Source organism: Pantherophis guttatus, chromosome 17, assembly GCF_059756535.1.
Source record: "Pantherophis guttatus breed Tessera chromosome 17, ASM5975653v1, whole genome shotgun sequence".
Classification (NCBI taxonomy): domain Eukaryota; kingdom Metazoa; phylum Chordata; class Lepidosauria; order Squamata; family Colubridae; genus Pantherophis; species Pantherophis guttatus.
In genome coordinates, this window is record NC_142079.1 from 17346624 (window position 1) to 17368550 (window position 21927).

The following is a 21927-nucleotide window of genomic DNA, read 5'->3' on the forward strand; positions in this document are numbered from 1 at the left end:
CTGGTCCTGGGGTCTAAGATCTTCAGCATGACCCCCAAAAGACCCAAAGGGTAGGTCGGCGCCCCATCATCAGATCGTAGTTCCAGCGGGCGCCGCCATCTTGGACATGCGCAGAAGCATATATTAAGAAATGCTTTGTTGAGGGTTTGGAAAAAATATCAATATAAGTTAAATTATAAAATACCTGTATGGGCAAATCCTAGACATGCAATAGAAAATATAAGTATAGAACAAAAACAGGAGGTGATTACCTATAAAGAGCTTCTTATTATGGAAAGGGGGGTAATGTATCTGAGAGTAATGTATACCAAGAGCCTTGGTACTACAGTGGTTTAAAGCACCCTGTTATTAACACAGCTGCCTGCAATTTACTGCTGGTTCGAATCTCTCCAAGGCTCAAGGTTGACTCAGCCTTCCATCCTTTCTAAGGTAGGTTAAATGAGGACCCAGTTTGTGGGGGCAATAAGCTGACTTTGTATAAATATACAAAAGTATGAAGGCTATTGCTTAATGCACTGTAAGCCGCCCTGAGTCTCCGGAGAAGGGCGGCATATAAATCAAATTAAAAAAAAAAAAAAAAAAAAACTTTAGATAGATACACTGAGAGAAGAAGGTATAATTTATACATGGTTCCAGTACAGTCAACTTCAAGCTAGATGGAAGGAAGATCAAAAAACTGGCTTTGTGCAAAATGAGGAGAATTTGGTAAAACAAATTAGAGATCAAAAACAAATGCATATTAAAAGGTTGTATAATGCTTTATTGGAAATAGATTCTGAGACCGAATTGGTTAAAGACTGTATGATTAAATGGGCACAAAATTTTCAAGAGCTAGTAATGATGGAGACTTGGGAAAAGATTTGGATTAGAAATGTGAAATTTACACAAGCACAAAATTTAAGAGAAATTTTTTATAAAATGTTTTATAGATGGCACTTAGATCCCAAAAAATTATCATGTATGTATCCTAATGTGCAAGCTAAATGTTGGAGATGTGACTGTGATGATGCAACTTATTATCATATATGGTGGACTTGTAGAAAAATCAAAGCATTTTGGATAAAGATTTGGTGGGTGATGCAGAATATTCTTAAAAAGAGACTGAAATTTACTCCACAGTTGTTCTTACTGGGTATAACTACGGACTGTACAGTTGCAGAGACTAAACTGATTTTGAACTTGATAACAGCAGCAAGATTGTTGGTAGCACAACACTGGAAGAAGGACTTTTTGCCTACTATTGATGATTGGATATTGAAAGTAACTAATTTAGCTGAAATGGCTAAAATTTCAGCATATCTGAAGGATCACACACAAGAAAGGTATATACAGGACTGGAGAAGATGGATTGATTATATACAAAATAAGTATCAGACCAAAAAATATCAAATAGCTTATGAATGATCTCTTTTATTTGTATAAGCGCTATATAAGTGATATTAGAAGTATTATGTTTAAGAAATAGGATTTTATATATGGGGGGTTAAGATTTTTTTTTTTAGGGGGTGTTAGTTTAATGATTGGTTATGCAATTTAGTTTATTGTTAAAGGTCAATAGAAATACCTTGTGTTCTGCTCTGGGAAGTCGGGGAGGGGGAGGGGGGGTTGGGAGGGAGGGTTGTGGGGAAATTGTGTTTGTTTTAAAACTTTTTCAATAAAAAAAAAAACTGGCTACATAGCAAAATTCAAAAGTCGCTACAAAACTGTCTGCCGACAGATAAAGGCAGAATGCATCAGTTATCACAGCAAACAAGAGGAAAACCTAATACGCACTAAATCCACCCAGGCCTTCTACAATTTTGTAAACAACAAATTTAAAGACTCAAGATCCATCCCACCACTAAAAGGACCAAACGGGAAATACTGTAATGATGAAACCATTAAGGCCAACCTCTTCAACACATTCTTCAGTTCAGTCTTTGTAAATAGCAATGGCTCATGCCCCTCATTTCCCAATCGTACCACAACGTCTTGATCTTGTTCTCCTTCCATTTTCTTGCTTATTTTAATTTTAATTTTTAGTCTGTCTTTTACAGTTAGGTTTTTGGTACATTGGGCTATACTAGTTTTTTTTTTGCAAATAATGACTTTCTTTAGTGGACTGACTTTTCCTTAACTTTTCCCTTGTTTATTTATTTATTTATTTATTTATTTAATTTGTATACCGCCCTACTCCCGAAGGACTCAGGGCGGTGAACAGCCAAGCAATAAGATACATAAATACAAAAATTTAAAAAACCAGTTAAAATCGAATTAAATCATTTTTTGGCCCAGACAAATTAAAACACCCCAATAATTTAAGAACAGATTTAAAATTTATGTATTAAAAGAGGGAGGAGATTAGGCCAAGCCTGCTTGATGGAATAAAAGAGTCTTCACAGCGCGGCGGAAGGTGCGCAGATCCGGGATCCTCCGTATCTCTGGGGGGAGCTCATTCCAGACGGTAGGTGCCCCCACAGAGAAGGCTCTCCCCCTAGGGGTCTCCAGCCGACATTGTTTGGCTGACGGCACCCGGAGGAGTCCCTCTCTATGAGAGCGTACTGGCCGGTGGGAGGCTATTGGTGGTAGTAGGCGGTCCCGTAAATAACCAGGTCCTAAGCCATGGAGCGCTTTAAAGGTGGTAACCAAAACCTTGAAGCGCACCCGGAAGACCACCGGGAGCCAGTGCAGCTCGCGCAGGAGAGGTGTCACATGGGAGCGCCATGACGCTCCCATTACCACCCGCGCGGCCGCACTCTGCGCCAGTTGGAGCCTCCGGGTGCTCCTCAAGGGGAGCCCCATGTAGAGAGCGTTACAATAGTCCAGGCGGGAGGTGACGAGGGCATGAGTGACTGTGCGTAACGAGTCCCGATCCAGAAAGGGACGCAACTGACGAATCAGGCGAACCTGATAAAAAATCCTCCCGGTCACGGCCGTCAAGTGCTCTTCTAAAGACAGCCGTGAATCCAGGAGGACGCCCAAGTTGCGAGCCCTCTCCGTGGGGGCCAGTGATTCGCCCCCAATAGTCAGAGATGGCGTCAACTGACTATACCGGGACGTCGGAAACCACAGCCACTCGGTCTTGGATGGGTTGAGCCTGAGCCTGTTCCTCCCCATCCAGATCCGTACGGCCTCCAGGCACCGGGACATCACTTCAAGGGCATCGTTGGGGTGATCCGGGGTGGAGATGTACAGCTGGGTGTCATCAGCGTACTGATGGTACTCCACCCCGAAACCACGGATGATCTCGCCCAGCGGCTTCACATAAATGTTGAACAGGAGAGGCGAGAGGACCGACCCTTGCGGCACCCCACATATGAGGGGCCTCGGGGTCGACCTCTGTCCCCCTGTCAACACAGACTGCGACCGGTCAGAGAGAAAGGAGGAGAACCACCGTAACACAGTGCCTCCCACTCCTAACTCTTCCAACCGGTGCAGCATGATACCATGGTCGATGGTATCAAAAGCCGCTGAGAGATCTAACAGGACCAGGACAGAGGAGCACCCCCTGTCCCGAGCCCTCCAGAGATCATCAACCAACGCGACCAATGCCGTTTCCGTGCTGTACCCGGGCCTGAAACCCGACTGGAACGGATCCAGATATGTTGTTTCATCCAGGTGCTGGGGGAGCTGTTTCGCGACCACACTCTCAACAACCTTCGCCACAAAACGAAGGTTGGAAACCGGACGATAATTTACCAACATTGCCGGGTCCAGGGATGGCTTCTTGAGGAGAGGCCTCACCACCGCCTCTTTCAAGGTGGCAGGAAAGACACCCTCACCCAACGAAGCATTTATAATCCCCTGGAACCAGCCTCGTGTCACCTCCCGAGAAGCCAGCACTAACCAGGAGGGACACGGGTCCAATAAACAAGTGGTCACGTTCAGTCTACCCAGAATCCTGTCCACATCCTCAGGGGTCACAGGATCAAACTCATCCCAGATAACATTCTCAAGACCTGCCCCTGTCCCTCCTCCTGAGACTACCCAGTCGGAGTCCAGATCTTCCCGAATCTGAGTGATTTTGTCATACAGATATTGAACAAAATCCTCGGCTCTACCCTCCAAGGGGTCCTCCCGCGCTTCCTGGTGGAGCAGGGAGCGGGTCACCCTGAACAGGGCGGCCGGGCGATTATCTGATGACGCAATAAGAGCAGCAAAATAGCTACATTATGTTGTTATGTTGAAAGAAACATTTTTATATTATCTTTGACTTTTGTTGCAAGTCTTTGTTCAGGACTTTTGAAGTGTGTTTGTATTATATTGAATTCCCGTATGACATGGTCACTCTTGCCCAAGGTTCAGCTCCAGAGGGATTTCAGTGGAGTGGGCTAGGGTAGATAGTGAGGGCTTTGCTCTTTTCTTCTAAAAGTGACATGTTTCAATTCAATTCTTTAGGGATGTATGTAAGGGCATTTTTATGGAAGCTTTTTGTTCCCTATTGTGTTCAATATGGGTGTATCTGTTTTCTTCTTTATGTTCATATATGGGGTCATTTTTTAAAGAAGCTGTTTGCTCCCTATTTTATTTTGGTGTAGTCTTCTTGTTTAGGTTGGGATTTCTCACTTCATTCATTGAGTTTCAGAGTAGCTAGAGTTGCCTATAAACCCTTTACTTTTTTTTCTAGTTATTCAAGTAGTTTACATACATACATAAGCTGAAACATATGGCACACTTTGCAAGTCACTATAGTGTCCGTCTCTATTTCCATGACTTTTTTCTTTGTTAAAAAAATCAAAATGTCTAAAAACTAAATATTTTTCCTGTTGCAGTGTCAGTTTACAGTTTACAAGAGTTCTTGGCCTTTTGTTCTCTGTCTTGAAAAATTCATCTCTCTCTTCCCTGTTTTGAAGTGTCTGTCTCTTTTTCTGTGGTTTTTCCCACAGTCACTTGTCTGAAATGGTTTCTTGCTTGAGCAGGGGATTGGGCTAGAAGGCCTCCAGGAATCCCTTCCAACTCAATTCATTGATTTTGTTGTTCTGCTACTTTATCAAAGAAGGATAAAGGTTTGCCTGGTGTGATCTGCTTTGGACAAACCCATTTTAGCTTCTGGTAATTGCTTTGCTTGTTTCTTGGTATTTGCAAATCTTTTTGCTTGATTATCTTTTCCAGAATCTTCCCAGTTATTGATGTCAAGCTGATTAGGCTGTAGTTTCCTGTATCCATTTTTTCCCTTTTTGGAAGATAGGAACCACATCAGCTCTTTTCCAGTCCTCTGGTAGTTCCCTGGTGCTCCAGATGGCTGCTTGGCTGTTTGGCAACCAAAGGAATATGGTTGACTTATCTTCAGCTGGGCTCCTGAAATATGCCCTGTCAGGCCCCAAACCTGAATGCTGAAGTAAAAGTTACCTTTCCCTGCTCTAAGTGGAGATTTGATAAAAATTACTTAATGGAAACTTAGGCAACACTGCACAGCTATAGTTTAGAAAGAAGAAAAACCCAGGAATTGAGTCAAAAGCCAAATGTTTCAGCCCTCTTGCTGAAAACCATTGTACACAATATGTTTTGAGTGAATTGGACTTGGACAGGGAGCATCTTGGAATTGAATTACTGTCTCTTTTTTTTACATTTTTATTCTACATATTCCAAGTTGCTCAGAAATAAACATACCCTTGGGTATTTTATTTGTTTAGGTCATAAAGCAGAAAGAAAGATAGAAGGAATGGAAGGAAATAATTCCAAACAGTAACTCTTAAGCAGCCATTTTTACACATTAATTAGCTTGGTTTAATTGATTGACTTGAGATTTGAGCAGAGCCATGAGTTGCTTTTCCAACCAGTGAAAAACAATAAAGAAAACTATGTGCAGGAAAAGCATTTGAGTTTGAACAGAAATGAAGCCAGCAAGCAGTGGCAACATGATAACATGTTGGGAGGGATCAATAGGTCACCTCAATGCCATGAAGGATGGGGGCTACAAGATGACTCTCTGTATTTGTAGGTGGCCATTGTGTTCAGATTAAAAATGAAGAGTGACACTTCCGGGGGGGGGGGGGGAAGCACCTGTGCCTTCCCAGGAGCCAAAACTGCTGCATCACAAGAGAGGGGAAAAGTTCGTCTTGGCAGCAGAGCCCTTTGTGATCCCCATACCCTTTAAAATCAGGTATTCCTCCCAGAGGTTCTTCCTCGGCAGATGCAACTCAGAAACTGGAGTAGACCGAATGGTCCTCACTGAAATTTTTCCTGAGAACATCAAGTTTCTTTCCCAAAGACGATCTGTTGAATTCCTCTGTGATCTCTACTGCAGATTTGCCTTTTGTCTCCGGAAGGAATAAGTAGAAGAATATCCCAGAGCCAGAGAGCACGGTGGCAAAGAGAAGGAAGCAAAAGGGGCCCAGACTTTCCTGAAATGGACACAATAAACAGTAACAGTCTCATTAGTGTCTGAACAAATCCCCTCTTTTATCTCCATCATTCCCAAAGTTCAAGCTGGAATTGCGGTCTAGTGGTGAAGAAACAAAAACTGCACTAGAGAAAGCTACAAGCATCTCTGGGTCATTAAAAGAGAGGATGGAGAAAAGGGAGCATCAGATGAAACTGATTTTGATTTTTTGACTTTGTTAAGTGTGATGCTGACAGCTTTATGGCTTAATGTGAATGCTGAAAATGAGTAAACCCAGTAATCAGGTTAAGGATGGTGCACTTCTAAGTTGCTCTGGGTGGTGCTTGGACAGTTCAGCTGGTTAAAGCTTATTTATTATCTGCATGTTGCATCTTTGCTTCAACTTCTCTGTCTTCGTTTATCACATGCATTTTGTTTCTGAGTACAATTGAAGTCCCTACAACTGGGAAGAGTTTATCAGAAATATTTCATTTTTCCCTGTAAATCTTCATAATGTCAAGGAATTGTTTTGTGCCACCAACCACAGAAGCTAATTTGGCAGAAATTCAAGGAAACCATCTCTAAACACTCCCATTGGACTTATTGCTACTTCATCTGCGGTATGCAGAAACTTTTTAAAGGCAGAGCTTTGACATTCAGGCTCATTTGTGATTGTGTCATCAGTTACTTTATTTGATCTCTTGAACTGATGCCTCCATTATTATTTGTTTCATGGCTTTTAACTGGACAAAACAGTGCATTGTAAGGCAACAATTTTAGAGTCAAGGTACCTCAGATAAGCTAACATACACAATATGTCCAAAATCTGGAACTCAAAACTCCCAAAGAAATTAAATTTGGGAAAGTTGTGGATTCTTTAGTGCTATTGGCTCTGGGCCATTGCTGCAGTCATGTGATCTTCATTTTTAGTATTCTGTGACAGTTTCCCAGCAAGTCTCACAATCCCTTGCTTCATCATCCACCTAGCAGAAGCTCCTTGCTTGTCTGCTGGAAAGTGAAGGTGGGGTGGGGGAAGGAAAGAAAGAAAGAAGGGAGGGAGGGAGGGAGGAGGAAGGAACAGGGTGGAAAGAATCTTTCCTAGTCCATGCAGTTACCCTGCACACTCCCCCAATTCTGTGTACCTTCCCCGAACTGCATGGCACCTCTTACATAGTCATCCAACTCCAGGCACTCTTCTCTTCAGTTTTTTTCCCTACCGGTTCTGGGGGCGAGGCTTGGTAGGCGTGGCTTGGTGCAGGGGTCATGTGACTGAGTGGGCATGGCCAACTCAACATCACTCATGGCAAGGTGGGATGGCACCACCCCACACTAATCCACGTCCACAAGCCACGCCCACAGAACCAATAGAAAAGTTTGGCCACGTCTTCTAGCATTCAACCTGGCTCCTTCTTATGTTTGCTCTGTGTGTATGAGGCCGAGAAGGAGGAGAGAAGCAGCCACGTTGAATGCTGCAGCAGAGAAGCCAAACTTTTCTGCCTCCCTTCACAGCGGAGCTGCTCAGAAGGCAGCTCCTGCAGCTTGTTCCCACACCATGGCGACCGTAATGGAAGGTAGGTGAGTGAGGCGGAGGGCGAGAGGGCGGCAGCTCCGGGGCAAGACCGGAGCCGGGGAATGGCACATTCCCCAATCCAGCTGAGGCAGACGAGCGGGCGGACAGAGGCTCTGGGGCCTCAGGGAATGGTGCATCCCTGGGCCCTGGCCCCTGACCCAAGACGAAGGGTGAGTGGGTGGCATGCTTACCTTTGGTGAGCTGAGCATAGCTGAGGCAGGTGCGGAGGTGACTGGCAATGCGATTAGCTGGGCTACGTGGCGAAGGCAACATATATTGGGCGGGGTGAGCGGTGAGTGGGTGGGTGGGGCCAATCAGAGGTGGTATTTACTGGTTCGGTGAACCAGTTAAAATTGCTGCTACTGGTTTACCCGAACCGGTCCGAACCTGCTGAATACCATCTCTGATGCCCTTAATGTAATGTGACGCATTACACAGCTCTGTGACCCCCACACATCCTACTTGATCTATGCATGTTATTCAACTCATGCAATACCTCTCACACCTCTATGTGACCTGTGTGCACCTTTCTTGGCCCGCACTGCATGCTCTATATGACCCACATGGGATGCCCCATGCACCCTTCCTGCCCTGCATAGCCCGTCTCATGCATCCTCACTCCTGACCTGGAGATGTACTCCAGTGAATCCCCTGATTCGTTCACCATGTGGCAGTAGCCACTTACCTGCCTGCTGACCTGCAACTTCCTACAGGCTTCCCCACTGGCTTTTTCCCTGCAAGTTTACCATAGCAAAGTCAATGGGGAAACCAGCATGAATGGGAGGGGGGAAAGGAGGAAGGATGATTTCTGATGCTCCGAGCCAGTTTCCCATAAAAAAAGTCAATGGGGAAGCTGGCAGGAAGCCTGAAGCTGCTCCAGCTCCCCTTGCTTTTTTGCCTACCCATAGTTGTGCTGTTTCTTTCCTTAGGTAGGAAAATCTCTGAAACGATGACCCAATGGGGCATGAGTTATCTAGTTGACATTTAAAAATATACAGAACATGGAATAAAATAGTTGGAAGTGACCTTGGAGGTCTTTGAGTCCAATCCCCAGCTTGAGCAGGAAACCATATACATTCTGGACAAATGGTTGTCCAATCTCTTCTTAAAAACTTCCAGTGTTGGAGTACCCACAGCTTGTGGAGGCAAGTCATTCCACTAGTTATAATATTCTCACTGTTAAGAAATTTAATTAGTTCTAAGTTGAATCACTAATGATTTTCCACCCATTACTTCTGGTTCTGTCCTCAGATTCTTTGGATTGCCCCCCCTGCTCTCTGTGAGAGCCCCTCAAGAACTGGAAGACTGATATATTACCCCTAGTCCTTCTCTTCATTAGACTGGACATACCCAGTTCCTTCAGTCATTCGTCATACCATTTAGCTTCCAGCTAAATAACAATTATTATTGTTTTGTATTGTTGGCATTATTGCTATTTCTAGCAGCTTCAGACACATTTAGTGATTGCCCTGGACTGGCTGAACAACCAAGATGGGTCTCTATGTGGTCCATCTCCCTACCTGCAGCCCAATCCAGTGCCTGAAGATTGCTGCTGTGTGGAGGCCACTCAGGGGACGGAAATGGAGGGCTGGGAAAAACTCACCTCAGCAAAGGGAAAGGCGATTCCGACAATGAAGAGGCCTGCCCAGCTTAGACAACCACCGATCGTGAACGCTGCTGGCCTGGAGGACTGGCTGAAAATTTCCATCATAATAGAGAATGTGGCTCCATCTAAGAGGGACAACGTAGAAAAATATGTTCAGACCCAGAGAGACCCTTTTTAACCCAGGATGAGCAAGAATTCATTTATCTGGAGAACCACTAGCAGTGGCATGGCAATCCACAGCCTTCTTTGGATCAATATACAAAAAACACCAACAGTAACATCCAGAAATGAAAAAAAACCCCAATCATCAATAACTCTATCAGTTGCTAATTTTCATTTGGTTCAGTTCAATTTAATGGAGTATTGGGAGCAAAGGGGTCCATTATAGTCCAATGGCAGTCAAATCTTAATTGGGGTAATCTGCAAAATTAACTTTTACATCATTTATATCAACGTCATTTCCATAATTGATAATCTTACCTTATTTGCATCCATTTATGTCATTTTCTGCAATTGATGCAGATGACATTAAAAGTCTCTCAGCCCAACCCACTGTCAACTATCTAGTTGGCATTTCCAAAAAATGAAACCCCTGGGACATAATTTTACCAAGAGTATAATATTTTACTGAAAAACTGCATTGGCTTAGAAGAAGCAAAAACAGCTCTGGATTTCCCATGCAAACGCAATCATAGTTATTTAACAGATTTAACAAATTAACAGAGTTCAAAGGGACCTTGTAGGCCCTGCTTGGGCCAATCCCCCCGCCCAAGCAGGAGACCCTACACCATTTCTGCCAAATGGCAGTCCAGTCTCTTCTTGAAAGCCTCCAGTGATGAAGCAACCACAACTTCTGAAAGCAACTGCTCACTATCAGAAAATTTCTCCTTATTTCTAGGTTGAATCTCTCCTTGATCAGTTTCCATCCATTATTCCTTGTCTGGCCTTCGGGTGCTTTGGAAAATAGCTTGACCCACTCCTCTTTATGGCAGCCCCTCAAATATTGGGAGACTGCTGTCATGTCTCCCCTGGTCCTGCAACCGTTCATTGTATGTTTTAATCTCCAGTCCCCTAATCATCCTGGTTGCTCTTCTCTGCACTTTTTCTAAAGTCTCAACATTTCCTCCTTTTCCCTCTGGGCCATAGAGAGTCCAATAGTTTCTGTTCATTTTGTTATGAGAAGCCACAGTCGATGTCCTTGAAAGCTTCCAGAGATGCCTCGATTGCTTCGATATCACCCCCCCCTTTGCATTCCATTCCACCGCCTCCTCCCTTTGTTGTCAAGCTGTGAGAGAAGGAGAAAATGTGGGTGAAAGGGAGAATAAGTCTTGACACCCATCACACAGGGTTGTTGTGGGGAAAATAGGAAGAGGAAGGAGTATTGGGTATGTTTGCCACCTTGAATTATTCATTAAAAAATAATAAAGGGAGGGGCGACTGTGCACATGCCCACAGAAAAGGTTCAGTGTGCCACATCTGGCATGCGTGCCATAGGTTCGCCATCATGGCCCTAGAGGCATTTCAAACATTGCACAATCCCCAGCAGCATCACAGAAATCTATAAAGATCCACCCACTCATTCAGCCAATTTGTCACCTGTCCAAGAACCATATGCTATTGATGGTTCTACTCGTCAATACACTTTCTTTCTTGGATTCGATTGGAAGCATCGTGGCGAGACAGTCAGGGAATAGCGGGCTCCAATGAGCCTTGCGAAATCCCAGGGTGATAAGCCGCTGCCGAGGGGTCTTCGGACCAGATCTGTCCTGTAGGGACAGAGAAGAAGGAGAGGCACCTTGGAAGACCAAGAGGAACAGGCAAGTTCCTCGGTGGTCAGAAGAAACTCTTCAACTCGGCAGCGGGGGCGGCGGCCATTGCAGCCGTCATTAAGCTGGGGCAACCGGACCAAGTATTGAGCAGGAGCGGTGAATTGATTGGACTGATGCTGGGTGAGTGATTGCCAGCTCATAGGCAAAAAAAAAAAAAAAAAAGGAAGATTTTTAAATTTGTTAAAAGTGTCCCAGCGAAATAACAGTGGTTAATGGGCACGGGGCAAAAGTAGGAAGAAGACTAAAGCGGAAGTTCAAAGTGACAAAACCCGAAAAGAAAATTGACTTCTGGATAAAAATTTGTGAACTTTAAAAATTAGAAGAAATAAAAACCTATAATAGGTGTGGAGAGGATTGAAAGGGGAAGAAAAAGATTTCTGTTGAATGCTGAAAAAAAAACCCAAAGAGGAACTTAAAATTAAAGCCCTGTAATAGAAGTCTCTTATTAAAAAAGAGAGGAAAAATGGACTTTGTAATTTGAATTGGACTTTAAATTGATTTCGGGAAATACAAATAACATAGTAACGTGGATTGCAAACAAAATGGATAATTTTTAGGCTGTTGATTGGAATCGTGGATTGTAGAGAGACACCTTCAGGCGAAATAAGATCATTACAATACTGAACTTTTATTTTGGAAAAAAAAACTTTGAACTTTGGAAGTGATAACAGCTGTGGGAATTCTTAAGGAGGGTTTGTTTGTCTGCAAGCAGCTTGGCCTTGATGATAAAAGAAGGCGGATTATAACAAAATTTAAAATTTGAATAACATCAACCCAGAAATAATAAAATGGTGCAGGAACTTATGGAAATGATGGAAATGATGCATATATCATTGAAAACGGAAGTAAGGGAAATAAGTATAATGCTGCATGGAAAACCGGAATCTGATGGAAATTAGTCAGAGTATACTCAAGTGGATAAAGAAACAATGAATGAGAAGCAAAGGGAGACTGAAAATAAAGATGAAGATAAAAATAAAGATATTGACTATGAAAAATCAAATGATCATGTGGGTAGTAATAATGAAAAGGAGAGGAAAATAGGGAGTAAAGTGAAAAACTTAGCAATAGAGGTGAACCTTAAAGATTACATTGGGAAAAATAGAGAAGGTGGAAAGAGACAAGGAGCAAAAAAAGGGCGGAATAGAAAGAAAACAAAAAATTCAAATAATTACACTGGGATTAACAGTGGGAAAATAAGAAAGAGGAAAAAGGGATGGAAAACAATGGGAAATACAGGACAAAAAAGAAGAGTTCAGGATTTTAAAATACAAAGAAAAAGATGGGGGAAGAAAAAGAAGAAAATAAAAAATGGGAGAAAGAAATAAAAGAGGAATATGTTGTATACTTTTAGAAATAAAAAATGAATTGAACTATGATTTATGGATACAATGAATTTTAGAAAATGTTATAATTAAGATTGTGATACTTGGAAGGTATTGAACTGTAACAATGAAATTAATTAAGTATAAAGTAATAGAAAATTACATGGATGTATAAATGAACTGAAATGAATTTTAAAATATGAATAAATTTAATATATGAGATTGTAATAGGTGGAATGTTTTTTATTGTAATTAGGGAAATGGTAGTAATTGGAATATTTTTAATTCCATGTGAAATTAGAAACAAGATATTTTTGACAAAGTAATTGAAAATTGGAGTTAAAATTTAAGAAATTGTATTGTACAAAGTAATTTGGTTTGTTATTTAATAAGAAGAGATCATATATTTGAAAAAATAATAGAAAAGAAATAATTGGAATGTTAACTGAACTTTATTAAGATGTTGGATTGTACTATTTGGAACAAAATAAGATTTAGAAATTTAGAAATAATATTAAGGAATTTGCAGAGTAACCCTTGAGGTTGTGCACCTCACAAGGGTGTACACATGAAAGCGATTGAGAGTAGTTACGAATAAACACAGTCAACACACAGATACACTGAGTTGTGTTTACTTTCAGGAAATAGTAAGGCATAGTCCAATAAACAGTCCAGGTCATACACATATAAAGCAGAAGATAGCAAAACGACAGTCCAGGGATAATCCAAAAACAAAGTCTTCTTACCAGTCGTCGTAGTCATACACAGTAAACAGTTCTTCTGGATTTGCAAACAGTAGCGTACGGAGATATCAGAGAGCATAAACAGCAAAGAGAACAAACCATGTTTCTAGTTCCCTCTTAAGGACATTGGCTACAGAGCTAACCAATCAGGACACAGTATGATGCAATACAGCAGTCTTAAAGCTACATTAATGGTTTATATATTGCTAACCCAACAAGTTAGGTAATAGTCATTTCCTAACAAATATGAATAAGTTTAATATATGAAATTGTAATAGGTGGAATATTTTTTATTGTAATCAGGGAAAATTGGAATTAAAATTTAAGAAAAATAATAGAAAAGAAATGAATGATTGGAAGGTTATATATTTAACTGAGCTTTATTAAGATGTTGGATTGTATTATTTGATAAAGAAAAATCTTTATGATTATAATAAGGGGATTTAAGGAAATATTGGGATTATTTTATGTTGTGAGATTTTAAATTTAAGGGGTTTAATTTAGAGATGAAAAGGGAAAAATTGAATCTTATTAAGATAGAGATTAGGATGAAGGGTAATATTCGTTTATAAAAACTAGACAGAATAAACACTATGGCAAAAAGTGAATATTGGTGTTATGTCTGGACGGCAAGCACGAGCGGCCAATAGAGCAGCCGATTGGTCCGTGTGCCGGCAGGCAGCCGGCGGGAAATTGGTGGCTCCTGATTGGCCCAGCTTCTGACAGCTGAGTATAAAAGAGCTGTCAGTGCCTCAAAAAGCTGCTCGCTCTCCTTGGTAGTTAGCTAACCAGAGCGAATCACTGTTATTGTTAGCCAATAAACATGTTGTGAAGTGTTTATCCTGCCTCGCCTCCCTTCTTTAGCCTTTGTTCCATGAACAGAACAACTGGCGACGAAGGTGGGATTACTCTGAGGCGGCAGGTCGAGCGAAGCCACTACAAGAGCTGAAGCACTGAGCTGAACCACAGCAACGAGACATTGCAAATTCTAAGGTCTGACGCTGTTCTTCAGGAAGATGTCCACCCTATCTACATTCGCCCCTTTCAACCACGCAGTGGAGACCTGGGATTCCTTCTTCGACCGTTTTAACTGTTTCCTGGTCGCAAATGACTATAAAAGTCTGCCAGGGGATAGGAAGTTAGCTGTTTTCCTCAGTGTCTGTGGGCATGATATGTTCGAGACAGCTAGGGCACTATTAGCACCTCAGACAGTCCATAATGTGCCCTGGGAGACATTGCTAGCCATTTTAAAAGGCCACTATGCCCCTCTACCCTCAAGAGTTGCTAGACGTTTTGCATTTCAGCACCGTTTTCAGGCAGAAGGGGAAACTATTAATCAATATGTGGCAGCCTTAAGGGCAGCCGCTTTGTATTGTGACTTTAGAGATTACTTAGAAGATATCCTTTTGGACCAGTTAATATGTGGGGTCAGGGTGCTTACAGCGTCGCTTATTAGCTAGAATGGATATTATGTTGCAAACAGCTATAGATGAGGCCAGAGCCTCCGAATTATCAGTTAAATCAGCTACCGAGATAAGGCAGAACCTTTCCTTTCCCTTACTTCATCGTTGTTCACTGTTTTATTTTCTGGACTGCCTTCATCGGTTTGAACTCGGATTGTTTGACTTCGCATGGTCTGGTGAGTCCTTCCTGGGCCCCGGCCTGCTTCGGAGCCATTTTGGCCTCTACCTGTCACTTCGGACTGAACTATTATTCAGCGATCGTTTTTAAACGTCTTTCCCAACGGCTTCTTGCCCTAATTGTTGGATCGTCAGCTTCTGAGCATCGCTACCGGCTGGAGCGTGCTCAGAACTTTGTTTTAGACCGTCTAGCCTGAAGCCAAGCTGCCTTGCTAGCGCGTCTCAAGACGTTTACATTATTGGGCTTCTGAGCGGAATCGCGCCAGCGACCACCAGACTGTGCCCCTACTGAGTTTCGGAGGTTGATCGACCCCCTGGGGCATCACCCCCATTGATCTGTTAAACCGTTCAGCCTGCGCTGACTACGAATCTCCCGCCGCCATTGCTCGTCCCGTCATTGCTGCCGCTCGTCTGTGCTGAGGAGAAAATTTCCCGCCCGCCGCCATTTTGGTTTTCATTCAAACGGCGACTACACGGACGGTGCTTGAAGTTTGGCTTGGTTTCGCCATGCCGTGTCGTCGGCTCCACGAATTTGTCTGTCATACTTACTGACCACCTTCTACGGGCTTCAGATCCCTTTCTAATCAGCGGAGGTTTCGCCTGCCTAGCTTCTCCAGCCGCCCATCGCCCCAGCTTCGGACCCAGCGCATGCGCAGAAGCCTTCTACCTCAGTTGCTCAAATTGCCTTGTCAGCGGTGTTTTAAACCCTCTGTGGCATCGAGGCCCTTCTCTGAATAATCAGCACACCCTGTTAATTCACTTACCTTCCTTCTCAATACCCTTCCTGGGGCTTCCCCTTGTGTTCAGCCTCGCTTAGTGTCCCTGGTCTCGTACTTATAACAAAAAAAAAAAATCACCTGATTACCTACCTTGTTCTCACTGTGTCTTCTACAATGACACAGAAAACTACCATGGTTCACCATGAGGAGGCTGAGGTCGAGTCTGACCAGTTGTCTGAGGGTGAGGAAGACATAAGTCGCCTCCAAACGTCTCGAAAGAAAGGAGGGAATTCTGAAGTAAATAGGTTTCAAGCCCCTTGTTTTTTTGTTTTTTGTTTAATTTGATTTATATGCCGCCCTTCTCCGGAGACTCAGGGCGGCTTACAGTGCGTTAAGCAATAGCCTTCATACTTTTGTATATTTATACAAAGTCAGCTTATTGCCCCCACAAACTGGGTCCTCATTTAACCTACCTATAAATCAAATTAAAAAAAATAAAAAATAAAAATAAAAAAAAATTAAAAAAAAAAAAGCCCCTTGTGCAGGGTACTGAGGGAATCATTTCCGTTCCGCATGTAGGTTTAAGAATGCTGACTGCAGACGCTGTGGTAAAAAAGGCCACCTTGCCAGGGTTTGTAAGGCTAGCCAGCCAAATATGGCCAATAATAACAGCAATAAAAATAGTTTTTCGAGACCCAGCCGGAGTTACTATCCCCAAAATAGGCAGGATAGGCGTGAGGAAGAATGTTTTACTATTTACAGGGGTGCCTGCCCCTCCGAGACGACCATAGGTCAGGCAAAGTCGGATTTGAGGAAAAAACTTTTCCTTACAGTTCGCATAGAAGGTAAACCATGTAAAATGGAATTGGACACTGGTTCTTCCGTGTCAATAATTTCTTGGAGCACTCTTAAACGACTGGTGCCCTCGATGGCCAAGAGGCGTTTAGCCTCTTGCACATTCCGACTTCGTGATTATCAAGGTAATCACATTCCAGTTTTAGGATCAGGGAGATTTAGGGTCGAATATAAGAATTTCAGTGGCCGCCTTAAATTAATTGTTGTTAATGGCACACTCCCCAGTTTACTGGGATTAGAATGGTTTGATGCTTTAGGATTGGCTATTACCGGTATTCACACAACTTCATCTGATGTATTTTCCGACTTGTTCACGGAATTCTCAGATGTATTTAGTGAAGGTCTTGGCAAATATACAGGTACTCCCATCTCCTTTAATTTGGATCCCAAAATCGCCCCAATACGACTCAAGCCTCGTAGAGTGCCTTTGGCACTCCGTGCTCAAGTCGATAAGGAGATTGATAGGCTATTAGCACAGGGAATATTAGAACAGGTGGATCACGCTCGATGGGAGACGCCAATTGTCACCCTGATGAAATCTGATGGCTCTATCCGCATCTGCGCGGACTATAAGGCGACCATCAATAAGGCTTTGCAGGCTCACCCCTACCCTGTTCCAGTGGTGCATCACCTCCTCCATTCGTTGGGCCGTGGCTCAATTTTTGCTAAGTTGGATATGGCGCAAGCCTATCAACAATTGGAGGTGGACACCGCCACCGCAGATGCCCAGACAATTGTAACCCACCGGGGTGCATTCCATTGTAGACGATTGCAATTTGGGGTCTGTGTCGCCCCAGGCATTTTTCAATGCCTCATGGAAAGGCTGCTGCACGGATTGCCTGGAGTAATTCCTTACTTCGATGACATTTTCGTCTCTGCCATGACAGAAGCTGACCTGGCCAGCCGCCTTCGTGCCGTGTTATCCCGATTCCAGCAAGCAGGACTCAAACTCAAGCCCAACAAATGCAAATTGGGAGTACCTCAGGTAGAGTTCTTGGGCTACCTCGTTGATGCCGCCAGCCTGCACCCAATGCCTGCAAAGGTGCAAGCAATCCAAAATGGCCCACCGGCTACCAGCCGGTCCGAACTGCAAGCCTTCCTGGGGCTTTTGAACTTTTATAACATGTTCTTACACCACATGGCGACAGTCGCCGAGCCGCTTCACCGCCTTCTTGATAAAGCTACACCTTGGACCTGGGGACGCAAGGAGGCCGATGCTTTCCTAGCTGTCAAACAACTGCTCACGTCAGACTCTGTTTTAGTACAGTATGACAGCGAACTCCCATTGACTTTGACGTGTGACGCGTCACCTTACGGGGTGGGGGCCGTTTTGAGCCATCGGCTGCCTAATGGGACTGAGGCCCCCATCACATACTACTCCAGAACTCTCTCTGCCACTGAACGGAATTACGGACACATAGACAAGGAGGCGCTAGCCATTGTGGCCGGTGTTAAACGATTTCATGATTATTTATATGGCCGTTTCTTTCACATTTTCACAGATCACAAACCGTTGTTGGGAATTCTGGCCGGCGATCGCCAGTCTCCGCAGATCCTGTCTCCACGGATGACCAGGTGGGTCGTGTTCCTGGTGGCCTACAATTATCTACTGGCCCACCGCCCGGGTAAGGACTTGGGTAATGCTGACGCACTCAGCAGATGCCCCCTTCCTGTTCGTGTCGAGGACCCCGCTCCAGCCTCATCAGTCCTACAGATTGATGACCAGCAGAGTCCAGTGTCTGCCGCTGACGTGGCTTGGTACACCGCCAAGGACAGAATTTTATGCCAAGTCCTGGACTGGGTGAGAAGGGGGTGGCCCCTTGGGCAAATCGGTTCTGAGTTCCTTCCTTACAAAATCTGGCAACTAGAACTTTCCATGTTGCGAGGCTGCCTATTGTGGGGCACCAGGGTGGTTGTTCCTGTAGAACTAAGATGGCAAGTCCTAGAAACTTTGCATAATGGCCATCCGGGCGTGGCCCGGATGAAGGCTTTAGGCCGCAGTTACCTATGGTGGCCCAAGTTAGATGAAGCTATCACGAACTGGGTCGCAGAGTGCCAGCAGTGCTAGCGCATGAGCTCAGCCCCTCCCAGGGCTCCAGTTAGGGAGTGGAAGTTGCCAAAGGCCCCCTGGTCCCGGGTTCACGTGGATTTTGCGGGCCCCTTCCATGGCCATACCTTTATGGTCATTGTAGACGCCTATTCTAAGTGGGTGGAGTTGGTGGCCATGGCCTCAACCACAGCGGAGGCAGTAGTCTGGGCACTGAGAAGCGTATTCGCAACCCACGGCCTACCAGACTTGATTGTATCAGACAATGGGCCTCAACTGATGTCTGCCACTTTCCAAACATATGTAGCCAGACATGGGATTAGGCATGTCACGGTGGCCCCGTTCCATCCGTCCGGAAATGGCCTTGTTGAAAGGGCCGTGCGATCGGCCAAGGAGGTTCTTGCCAAATTGGGACCTGGGGATTGGCAAACTAAATTGGCTACCTATTTGTTAACGCAGCATGTGACCCCATGCCCAACGACAAACCGCAGCCCAGCTGAGTTATTAATGGGCCACCAGTTAAGAACAGACTTGGATCGTTTACATCCTGATTATTTTCCTGAGAAACCCCCGGATTCAAGTGGCGGGGCCCGTTCATTCCAAGAGGGAGAGTGGGTATATGCCCAAAACATATCCTCGCTGGTTGCTCGGCCAGATAATTGAGGTTACAGGGCCCCAGTCATACAGAGTGCAGTTAGGGGATGGCCGTACCTGGCGGAGGCATGTAGACCAACTGTGCCGCTGCCGTTGGTTTCCCCAAAAGACGATTACTAATGAATCCCTATCCGGGCCTGTCACATCTGGGTCTGCCGGAGCCGCGACTGTAGAGTACAAGTCACGTCCGGAGTCTCAACCCAACGACGAGGGGACTGCGAACTCACCTGTGGTTCCTGTACCTTCCCTGCCAAACGAAGCACTGTCCGAAGTGGATATCCAGTCTCCAGGAGTTCCAGTGGCGCTCAGCGTAGATCACCCTGTTCCAGCTGAATCCGGTGGACCGCGCAGATCAGGGAGGAACAGGAGATGCCCAGCATACCTCGATGATTACGTTTATGCCATCCAGGAAGAAAGGGGTGTTATGTCTGGACTGCAAGCACGAGCGGCCAATAGAGCAGCCGATTGGTCCGTGTGCCGGCAGGCAGCCGGCGGGAAATTGGTGGCTCCTGATTGGCCCAGCTTCTGACAGCTGAGTATAAAAGAGCTGTCAGTGCCTCAAAAAGCTGCTCGCTCTCCTTGGTAGTTAGCTAACCAGAGCGAGTCACTGTTAGCTGTTATTGTTAGCCAATAAACATGTTGTGAAGTGTTTATCCTGCCTTGCCTCCCTTCTTTAGCCTTTGTTCCGTGAACAGAACAATTTAAATTGTGTTGGAGATGACTAAAATTATAAATTATAATTATAAAATTATAAAAATTTGTGAACCGGCCAATACTCTGTTCAGAAAAATGTACTGTATGTTTGTTTATGTGTTTGTGTAAAAAATAAAAAAAACTTTATATATATAAAAAGCTTTCTTTCTTAAGCAGACTCCATTTTATTTCCAGCTTGGAACTGGACCTGGATTTTTCTTCCAACAAAGAGTTTCTCTTCCACGGGTGGCACTTTGTTCTTATCCAGGCCTGCCCCCCCACTCCCCTTTACTGCTTGGAGTACTGCTCCTGCCTTTATTTCTCTCCACCAATGCTGTGGCTTGGCAGCCCCCCCTCCTTCCACCCCCTCCATCAAGCCTCTTTCTCTTTCCGCATGGCTACTTGTGAAAAGACTTGTATACTCACTTGGTCCAACTCCAAAGAGGATGACAAGCAAGAAAATCAGGATGACACTGCAGAGAGACATCCAGGGGAGGTTTTTCTGGAGGTGGGAATAAGGGAACAGGCAGTCTTGAAGCTTTGGAGACCAGGATGTGCAGAAGCCCCACCCCCAACATCGGGCTCTCTGATCAATGCATCCTTCTCAGAAAATGGGAGGCTTCACCAAGGCCAGACTGTGGACCTTGTCTGGAAGAAGATTCAAATGGTTGACAGCTCTGCCTGTACTCCAACCACTGCTGCAGGAGTCCTCCTTCCCATCTGTAGCCCAGGCAGCTGTGTTCAGTCTCATCAAGAGACAGATTGGGAGAGTTGGTCAAAAGTCATACTTGCAGACTCAGAAGGGCCATTAGGCCATCAAATCTGACACCCTATTCTGGGTGGGAATCCCAAGTCAAGCATCCCAGAGTGATGAAGTGGTATGTAGGAAAGTCCTTGGGAGAAGGGAAAGGTTAGAGAAGAGAGGGCATGGTCCAGAGCTGCCTAGTGGGTGGAGAAAGAGGCCCAGGGGGGACTCTCCTTAAGTTTTTCAGCAGTAAGTGTAATGGCAGGAGAACTCTTGTTAATAAAGACAATTTGTACAATAAAGTGGAGTTAGTTAATGTGGCTGTGTTTCATGTCTGGTCTACCCTGCAAGATTGACAACAGCCAGCTTTCAAGCCTTCTCCCATAACCAACACCTTAAACATTCCAATAAACACAGCAAGGAATGACTGAAAAAAGAGAGAAATTGGGTTTTTGAAATAGTCAAGTCAAAGCCTGGATCTAAAACCCACTAATATGCGGTGAGGTAATCAGCTATGAAGCAGTGGCCCAATCTGCCTCCTGGGGTTATTTTGATGCAGAAGATTTTAAAAGTGAAGGTACAATTGAAAGTAGAGGGTTTTCTTTTTGGCTTAATGGACAAACAAATGGAATCATCTCATGGATCTTTGCTTTTATATATGACAATGGCACTGAGATTTTTAAACGGCCAAAGGTGGAAGGACTCGTAAAGACCTATAGTGGAGGAATGGATGGTGAAGCTGGTGGAATTGACAGAGATGGCAACATTGACAACCTCGACAAAAGAAAACACTTTGCCAAATTTTATTTCTGCTTGGAAGCCATTATTGGACTTTTTGCGAGAAACTGAGAGAAGATTTTAGGATTTGATCATTAGAATTATATGGGACTGTCAAAAACAATGCAAGCAAATATTCACCTTAAAGTGAAGAGATGATGGCACTAAGATTTCATTTCCTACAGGAGATGAGGCTTACTAGGCTGCCTGCTCTGCCAAAACAGAATTTCCAGAGAAGCCTTTTCTTCTTACCTGCAGAGAAAGTGTCCCTGTGAGGAAGAAGAGCACCAAGGCCATCGACCCACAGCCTTTCCACACCAGCGGCCTCCGTCCATACCGTTCAATGGTAAATATCTGGAGAGGGGAAATTAGGGAATGTGCCAATGTCAGGGAAACATGGACAGATTTCCTGGCATCTAAATT

The 21927-nt window shown here is 44.3% G+C and overlaps 2 protein-coding genes and 1 long non-coding RNA gene across 4 annotated transcripts in view; 1 reads left to right on the forward strand and 2 right to left on the reverse strand.

Moving 5' to 3' along the window:
- LOC117677949 (solute carrier family 2, facilitated glucose transporter member 11-like) overlaps nucleotides 1-9532 on the reverse strand; it is a 50177-nt gene extending 40645 nt beyond the window's left edge. The window contains exon 1 of the mRNA XM_034438573.3: nucleotides 9475-9532. The gene's annotated coding sequence lies outside the window, so the exon portion shown is untranslated. The remainder of the gene's footprint in view (nucleotides 1-9474) is intronic.
- LOC117677948 (solute carrier family 2, facilitated glucose transporter member 11-like) overlaps nucleotides 5683-21927 on the reverse strand; it is a 41489-nt gene continuing 25244 nt past the window's right edge. For both annotated transcript variants that reach the window (XM_087880648.1, XM_060683743.2), the window contains exons 9-12: nucleotides 21757-21858; nucleotides 20409-20484; nucleotides 9475-9602; nucleotides 5683-6323 (exon numbers count right to left, since the gene is read on the reverse strand). In XM_087880648.1, the coding sequence (XP_087736774.1) occupies nucleotides 6120-6323; nucleotides 9475-9602; nucleotides 20409-20484; nucleotides 21757-21858 (510 nt within the window). In that variant the 3' untranslated portion in view covers nucleotides 5683-6119. The remainder of the gene's footprint in view (nucleotides 6324-9474; nucleotides 9603-20408; nucleotides 20485-21756; nucleotides 21859-21927) is intronic.
- Nucleotides 20357-21927, forward strand: part of LOC148111689 (uncharacterized) — a 28383-nt gene continuing 26812 nt past the window's right edge. Inside the window, exon 1 of the long non-coding RNA XR_015730312.1 lies at nucleotides 20357-21850. This is a non-coding gene — a long non-coding RNA (uncharacterized LOC148111689). The remainder of the gene's footprint in view (nucleotides 21851-21927) is intronic.